The 8,911-nt window shown below is 45.7% G+C and overlaps 1 protein-coding gene across 7 annotated transcripts in view; it reads right to left on the bottom strand.

The window, feature by feature from the left end:
• Positions 1 to 302: 302 nt before the first annotated feature.
• nod2 (nucleotide-binding oligomerization domain containing 2) overlaps positions 303 to 8,911 on the bottom strand; it is a 58,496-nt gene continuing 49,887 nt past the window's right edge. For 5 of the 7 annotated variants that reach the window (XM_038806698.1, XM_038806699.1, XM_038806700.1 and 2 more), the window contains 3 exons: positions 4,223 to 4,306; positions 2,395 to 2,478; positions 303 to 762 (listed from right to left, as the gene is read on the bottom strand). In XM_038806698.1, coding sequence (XP_038662626.1) covers positions 588 to 762; positions 2,395 to 2,478; positions 4,223 to 4,306 — 343 coding nt within the window. In that variant the 3' untranslated portion in view covers positions 303 to 587. Of the gene's footprint in view, positions 768 to 2,394; positions 2,479 to 4,222; positions 4,307 to 8,149; positions 8,574 to 8,911 lie in introns of those variants that run through there. The other 2 variants (XM_038806702.1, XM_038806703.1) reach the window with 2 other exon arrangements.

Below are 8,911 nucleotides of genomic sequence, written 5' to 3'. Positions count from 1 at the left end.
GCTCATTCTTGACCCTGGAGCAGTAAGTCATGCGTTCAAGCTTCATTCAAGAGGTTCCAGACAGACATTTTACTGCAGTACTGAGGAAGCCTTGCACTGTCTTTTGGACAAGACATTAAACTGAAGTCTTGACAAGCAGATGAAATGGACACAAGTGTCCCACAGGACCATTCACTAAAGAACAGGCAGGTTCTCAGTGTTCCGGCCAACATTTAACCCTCAACCGATATAACTAAAAGAAAAGATGATCTCATTGCAGTCTGTACATTGGTTGTCATGTCTGCCTAAATTACAACAGTGACTACAATTTGAAAATATTTAATTTGCTGAGATCCTGAGGTACCAAAATAAATGCAATTTCCTTATTTAGCAAGAGCATACAGCATTCTGAGAAAGGGAATCGGGATCACAGTTGGAGACAGGAACAATAAATGGAAGACAGTATTGTAAGTGGAATCCATACAATTTGTTGGGCATAAAATCCAGAACCATTCTAATGAAGAACAGAAATAAAACCACAATGAGCGAGTGATGGATTGTTTTTAAATAATCCTTATAAATACAACCCCGACCAATATAAAGTTCCATCATCTATAAATATAGTTCATGATACAGAAAGCACTACAGCACAGTTTTGTTTTTAAACGTGAGGGAAATATTAAAAGGTCAAATAGTTCCCTTTTCCAGTTTTTGATCAAAATGCCAATCTTCTTTCCACTCTGGTCATATGTTCGATCTCCTCTGCAGTTACGTGATTTCCTCCTACCCTGAAGAAGAAACAATATTTTTCATGTAACTCAAGTTTTCTTCACAATTAGTTTGGGTTGCACCAGGTTCCCAGTTGTGCTGTAAATTGAAGCATAGAAACATAGAAAAAAAGGAGCAGGAAGAGACCATTCAGCCCGTTGAGCCTGCTCTGCCATTTAAAAACATTGTAAAGTCTGCCAGCTTCTTCAACCCCGACCACTGAATAAAATTGCAGTTTCTTCTCTTGAAAATCATGCTTCCATGTGATTCAAGGGACATCTGCAACTCTATGGCATCTCTGCAAGTGGGTATTATTTATATTTGCATCTGGACAGATTCTTGAAAATCTACTTGAGCTTTGGAGACATTAGAGATAAGGCCAATTATATCTTTGAAGAGGAAAATAAAACTTAACTCATCATAACTTTCCAGCGATAATTACCTCAATATTAAGCCCCAATGACAGGCTGATGGATGGGGTGGTAAGCCATCAAACATATGTGACTGCAGTTGTAATATGCCTTTAAGGATAGCAGGGAAGTATGCAATGTAATCCAGTCTTTGTTTCACTTTTGCTTTGAGCAGAGCACACACACACTGTTCTGATGTCTTCGAGTTTTATAGCTATGCATAACTGTTTTCATGTACCTAGTCTAAATAAGTGAACCCTCAACATGTTTACCGAATCCTTTGAGGTATTATTATAATAACATGACATGGTAATCAGTGGTAGTCAGAGACAGGTGGCAGTAAGATTAAGCACAAGCACGACATGATGAACAACCTTAGTTTGTGTTACATGGCATGTGAAGACTGTCAATGTTTTGGTCCAACTGCACTGAAAATGCAGAGTAGGAGAATTATGAAAATGTAGCTAGCGGGTGACTATGAAGAAGAGCTTTAAAGACACAGTGCAGGTGTGCTCAAGTTAAGAGTTGGTAAGCATATATATCCCTCATGCTGAGATGCAGTGTATAGCCTGTCAGTTCTGTGAGTAGAACAGCATGTCAAAAGGACCAGCAGCGAATTAACTCAGTTGGGCGAGGCGAGTGACTGGAGTGTGGGTACCATTTTTATCAAGCTGGGTTTCATGGCATCCAATTGTTGTGCTGTGGAGAAGTGATCTACTTCATGAACATACTTAAATCAGGTTCCCACAGTGCAATTGACTCCCCATTTTAAAATTAACTGCATTGTGTAGGTTTCCCAGGAGTCAGGGAACCTGGAAATTAAAGGGAGGTTAGAAATGTTGGCTCCACAGGAGGTGCTTTTTCGGACACCTTGTGAGTCCGGAGAAGCAGGGGTGCCCCCCCCCCCCCCCCACCCCCCCAGGGGTGCCCCCCCCCCTCCCCCAACCCTCACCCACCTCAACACCTCAAAGAAACCTTCAGCTTCCATGTTGACTACTAACTAATGATTCTTGCTGACTACAGGTATGGCTGTGTCATCCAAAGAAGTTTGTTATTGTAGGTTTGATGTACTGAATGTCCTCTTTCTGTGCTATCCCATTCTATATGACTCTAAAATGGTGGAAAAGGCTTAAGGGGCTGTACAGCCTATTACTATTCCTAAAGGTTGAAAAGAATGGTTTCTCAGCCAATACAGCTGGAAAGACCACAATGCATTTGTGTTTAACTCATTACTTACCATACAGATGTAATAGTGACATTGTGCTTCAGGGATTTGATAATAAACTCCAATCCTTTTCTGCTGATTCTATTATTAGCTAGCCTGCAGGCAGAAAGAGATAGAAAATTATGTATGGGCATTCTGTTCACAGATAGGTGAAGGTACTAATATAATTTGGATGACTTCCAATTCACCCAGACTAGCCATACGAGATCAACCTCCAATGCCGGTTAATGGAATAGTATGACTCCGGATGAACAATTGGATTCTGTGTCAGAAATAAAAACGGTTGCCCACTTCATCCTCATGGTCTCTCCAAAACACCAGAAACACCACGACACCACACTAAAGGGGCGGGATTCTCCGCTCCCGGGACTAAGTGCCGCGCCGTTGTGAACGCCGTCGCAAACAGGGTCCGGGCATTACCTATTTTGGCCCCCATAGGGGGGCAGCACGGCACTGGAGCGGTTCACGCCGCTCCAGCCTCCTTACGCGGCACCAAATGGGTGCCGCACCAACCCGTGCATGCACAGTTGGGGCAATTCATTCCTGCGCATGCGCAGTTGGGCCGCGCCATCCTGCGCATGTGCAGGGAACTTCTTACGCGCACCGGCCCCTCACCAAAATGGCGCCGGGGTTCTGGGGCCGGCCGCGGAAGGAAGTAGGCACCGGGGGGGGGGGGGGGGGGGGGGAAAGAGGCCGGCCCGTCGATTGGTGAGCCCTGATTGCGGGCCAGACCCCATCGGACGCCCTCCTCAGTGAAGGAGCACCCCCCCCCCCCCACAGGCCGCCCACCCCAGTGTTCCCGCACAGTTCCCGCCGGCAGCGACCAGGGGTGAACGGCGCCGATGGGACTGTAATTGTTTTCGCCGACTGCTCGGCTCATCTGGGCCGGAGAATTGCTGCTCGCCGTTTGCGGCGATTCTCCGAGTGGCCCGGCGCGATTCTTGCAGCGCTGGTTTTGGGGGGGGGATGGGAGAATCGCGTGTGGGTGTCGGGGCAGCGTAGCACGACTCGTGCGGCGCCCCGCCGATTCTCCCACCCGGCGTGGGGGAGGGGGGTGGGAGAATACCGCCCCAGAACTGTGGGCTCAGACTGCATAACCTTGGGCGCGATACTCCACCTCGTGATACCGGTAGCAGAATTACTGATGCGGCAGAGAATCCAATGTCAGGGAGAAAACGGGATGGGCATTGTTTCCGATGCTCCAGCTCTCCACTGGTATCAGGATCGAGGTTCGCGCCCAATGCCAGTGGGCCGGGCCACACACCATATTCTCCAGGCCATCGTGATTCTCCAGCCCTCTTTAAGGGAATTGCTCACAAAGTTCATCAGAGGGCCACCCTCCTCCCCACAATGTAAGCACTGCCCATCCCCCAGCCCCCCACCCCCCCCCAGAGGCCCCCTAATTAAAGAGAGTCTCCCACAGACACCCTAAATAAAGAGTTAATTTCTAGCTAACCACTTCTGAGTCACTCTATTCACTTCCAGCGGCACTGGAAAGTCCCAGCCGTGAACGAGGATGGAGGATTTTGGCCCTTACTTTTCAATTAATGAACTGATGAATAATCAAACAACATCCATGAAAGTGGAAGGAATTGGTGATTCGGCCTTTTGTAATGTATTGAGAAAAACCTTTGCAATGGATTTCAAGCAAAGTACATAGTCTTAGATTCCTGACAAACTACAGTGCAAGGAGAACTTAGCAGGGCTATGGGCAGAGATCAAGAGATTAGAATTCACTGGATAAGAGGCGACAATGACATGACTGCATAAAAGGTTCACACTGCAGACCAATGAACAAAAATAGAGCTGGAGCCACAGTTGTTGACACATCACTACGTACTTGAGAACCTTCAAGCTTGAGTTGTTCTGAAGTCCTTCTGCAAAGTGAAGCATATCCTCGTCCACTAAATTATTCTCCTGAAGACTGCAAAAAAAATTAAAGAATGAAAGACACACTACACTTTCATTATCAAATAACAGTTTATTTCAAACATACTAGTCTGCATTAAAGACCATTTGACATCAAATGGTTTGAGCAGGAAAATCACTTGCCAGTCTTAAAGATAGAATAGACTATCCAGGACGATGAATCATCTGAACTACTGACTCATAACAGGTTTTAAATATTTGCTGAAATGCTCATTGGGCTAAATAGACTCTGTGAGTTTGATCAACATCTCACAGAACAGCTTCAAAACATGTTTACTTGTCACTATGCTTGCAAGGCGGCACAGTGGTGCAGTGGTTAGCACTGTTGCTTCACGGCGCTGAGGATCCGGGTTCAATCCCGCCTCTGGGTCACTGTCCTGTGTGGAGTTTGCACATTCTCCCTTTGTCTGTGTGAGTCTCACCCCCACAACCTAAAGATGTGCAGGCTAGGTCAATTGGCCACGTTAAAATGCCCCTTAATTGAAAAAAAAGAATTGGGTACTCGAAAATGTATTTTTTTTTAAAGTAATTATGCTTTCAGTTCATCAGTAGATCAATGGCTCTTTGGCTTATGGTGATGCCCACTTTACTTTGTATCCACAATCCTGTACCATTCCCGGTTCTGATGTTGTTGGTCCACTGTTGCCAATGCCACCTCCGACCCACCATGGCCATTTTTAGCCCTCTCACATGATTTTGAGAGCTCACTATCCCTTCACTCCTCCCCACCTTCATGTTTTCCACATCCTAAGGTCATATTGCCCCTGCTGAGACCTACCAGTATCTTCTAGTCATAGCTATAGCCTGGTTCTCATTCACATATGCCATTCCAAAGGCTCACACATTATATTATACATATAATCAGACTTCTAAGCTGCCCATCCTGTTGTCCAGTCAGGTAAAGAATACATGTCAACTCATTCCAACCCTGACCTTTTATTTGGCATCCGGTTAAGACAACATACAACATTCCTATCACTCTCTATCTTTTTGTCAACCATATGAAAATCATAAAGAAAGCTTCCCCTTATCCGTAAAGTTTGCGTGCCATCCAAAATCGCAAACCTGGCATATTTGCACATCTTTTTTACCATTTTCAAACAAGAATTATTCAAACAAGAAATTCTTCAGTTACTCTTCTAAATTTTTGCTTTCCTTGACTAACTTTGTGTTGTGCTTAGCAACATAAAATAACAAATTTTTAACAATTTGAATGCAGCAAAGGTGCTTTACAGGAGCAATACCAAACACCAAACCAAATAATGAAATATTCATGAAGATAGCCAAAGGCATGATCAATAGGATAGGTTTTAAGGAGTGTCTTAAAAGGAGGAAAACACCGTGGGGAGGGAAATCCAGAACTTAAGGTCGGAAATTATTTCCAGAGCTTAAGGCAGCCAAAGTTCCACCTGCCAACTGAACAGCAATTAAAAAGGGGCTGCTGGAGAGGCCAACAGAGGAGGAGCTTGGGCTGCAGGAGATTAGAAAGACGGAGGGGGAAAGACCACGGAGGGATTTGAAAATGAGGATGAGAATTTTGAAATTGTGGGTTAGCTAATTGGGAACCATTGTAGATCAGCAAGCATAGTAGTGATGACTGACCAGGACTTGTGGGGTTATGACACAGGCAGTACGGTTTTGGATGACTTCAAATATCCAGATGGTAGAATGTGAGAGGCTGACGTGGAGTCAAATCCGGAGGGAACAAAGACATGGATGAGGGTTTCAACAACAGAGGAGTCGAGGGGGTTGGAGTTGCGAAATGTTACAGAGGTGAAAATAAACACTTTTAGTAATGACATTGATACCTGGGCGTTAACTCTTCTCAGGTTCAAATCTGACACCAAGGTTACAGAAGGCCTGGTCCACTTTCAGAGCTGCCAGAGGGAGGAATGGAGTTGGTGACTAGGAAACAAAATCTGTGGTGGAGTTTACTAATAATATCCTCCTATTGTTATAGAGCTCAGTTTTTCATTATGATCAAGGACCAAGTACTATTGACCCCGTGGTCATCAAAATCACCATGAAATGTAATTATATGCTGCTGGCACAGACATGGTAGGCCAAGTGACCTCATTCAGTGCTGTATGATTCAGTGGGCTGAATTTTAATGTGAAAGAGCGCATGTGTACGGTGGGGGGTGGGTAAAACACCAACCCTCCAGTTTCCTCATTTAACAGCGGAAAGTTAAGACTACAAGCAAGTAATCTTCTTGGGTTTTCCGTGCTTGCAGGAACTTGCCAGTCAAAGCAAGGTGAGAACACAATGGCAAATGAAATGCCTGAAAAATTACCAATAAATACTGACACCTCATAGCTGCTTTCTTGCCTGCTTATATGAAATGTTTTTTTCACAGTACTTGTGCTGGGAGGTTATTTTACAAACTTTACAGGTGGGATGATTTATATTTTGGAGAGTTTTTTTCTTTTATTCATTCATGGGACGTGGGCATGGCTGGCTGGGCCAGCATTTGTTGCCCATCCTTGAAAGCATTTAGAGTCAACCGCATTGCTGTGGATCTGGAGTCACATGTGGGCCAGACCAGGTAAGGATGAGAGGTTTCTTTCCCTAAAGGACACTACTGAGCCAGATAGGTTTTTACAGCAGTTGACAATGGTTTCATAGTCATCATTAGATTTTTAATTCCAGATTTTTTGAATTCAAATTCTACCATCTGCCCTGGTGGGATTCACACCAACGTCCCTAGAGCATTACCCTGGGTCTCTGGATTACTAGTCCAGTGACAAAACAACTACATTGTTTGCACATCGAACCTGCAATTTGGAGCTATGGTCTGGCAGAAGAATACAGGTGTTGCTATACTGCATTTATTTGAGAAAGGTGACAGCGGGAAACCATAATTGGCCAGTTAATATCTCAGGAACTTGCTAGAATTGATAAATAGGGATAGTGTGACTGTAACTTAGGTTGCAAAGGGGGTGGATTGCTCGCGTCCCTGGAAGGAAAATTGGACAGCAGCAAACTCTACAGAAGCCCGCCCCACAGCCAGAACATGCTAGGAATGGGCTAAACTAGGTGTAACGAGGCAATCTGATTGGACAGCTGCTCTAACAATCTCAGCAGCGCAAGAGCTCAGGAGGAGGAGCTACTGGGACTGCAAGAAGGAGCATCAAGGAGAGCAATAGCTGCCTCAGAGAGGTACATCCTGGGCTTTTAGGGTGGGAAGGAATCCAAGAGCCCAAAGATGGGGTGTGGACTTTGGACAACATGAATGAAAGGTGGTTGGGGGAGGGCGGCACATCTTGGGAGGGGGTGCCCACAATGCACATTGAGCATGCCCCCCCCCACCACCACAGGCTTGAATGAGGCCTCCCCTTCCGTTCCTTCATGTCTTTTTTCATTTAGGCCAAAAAACAGACTCCCCATTCCCCCTCGCCTACCCACACCAAGCATGGGCAATGTATTATACCAGTCAATAGGGTAGCTAACAAGCCAGATTCACCTTTAATTATTTATTTAAATTTATTAGGGTAGCATGGTGGTTAGCATAAATGCTTCACAGCTCCAGGGTCCCAGGTTCGATTCCCGGCTGGGTCACTGTCTGTGTGGAGTCTGCACGTCCTCCCCGTGTGTGCGTGGGTTTCCTCCGGATGCTCCGGTTTCCTCCCACAGTCCAAAGATGTGCGTGTTAGGTGGATTGGCCATGCTAAATTGCCCGTAGTGTCCTAAAGAGTGGGGTTAAGGGGGGGGGGGGTTGTTGGGTTGCGGGTATAGGGTGGATACGTGGGTTTGAGTGGGGTGATCATTGCTTGGCACAACATCGAGGGCCGAAGGGCCTGTTCTGTGCTGTACTGTTCTATGTTCTATTAGGTGGGCTGCCAATTTCAGTGCCTGAAAGAAGAGACTTCTAAGTGAGTGCAATGGAATGTGTTAACAGATGGATGGAGAGCATTTCTTGAGGGTGATGGTGAGGGAGAGGCATGGCATTACATAAAGATGTGAGTGAGAGTGGAGGATGCTTGTATGGGATGTGAGGATGTGCATAGACAGAGAGGGGTGTACATACCTTTAAGGTATTTTGCTTTCAGGAGTGAGATGCTGGGGTAGGCTGGAGAAGACAGACTGTGACGTTCAGGTGATACGCCCATCAGATCGTAGGTGAACGTGCCGGATTTCCTGCCCTGCTTAGGTTACTAAGCTGCCATCGATACCGAATCCATGCGTTGCACTTCTCACCTGCTGCTGACCTCCTTTGCTACCACTAGCTACGATTCTTTGTTTCATCTGCGGACTTCTTCCTCCTGTCAGTAGGAAACAATATTTCTTCTGTGCGCCCTTACAACCCCAGCAGCATATTCAGGGAAGCGCCACTAAAACAAGGCACAGCCTTTAAATGTCTGGACTTCATTCTGCCATTTCCTTCAGTCGTGCTCTCAACTCTAAAATCTGTCGAACTGCATATTTGAAATGTTCATTCAAATAGGGGAGTTAAAAACACCTCAGGTAGGTTGTTACGCTAATTGGGTGGAAACGCAAAAATTATGTCATAATGCAGTGGCTGGGTTGAATAGATCCACTGCTCTTAACTCCCGGTTTCCCAGTCACTATGGGACCGCTCCCTCCATCCACTCCCTACTCC

Source organism: Scyliorhinus canicula, chromosome 9, assembly GCF_902713615.1.
Source record: "Scyliorhinus canicula chromosome 9, sScyCan1.1, whole genome shotgun sequence".
Classification (NCBI taxonomy): domain Eukaryota; kingdom Metazoa; phylum Chordata; class Chondrichthyes; order Carcharhiniformes; family Scyliorhinidae; genus Scyliorhinus; species Scyliorhinus canicula.
Note: the sequence above shows the minus strand (reverse complement) of the source record. Positions and strands in the feature narration are given on the sequence as shown.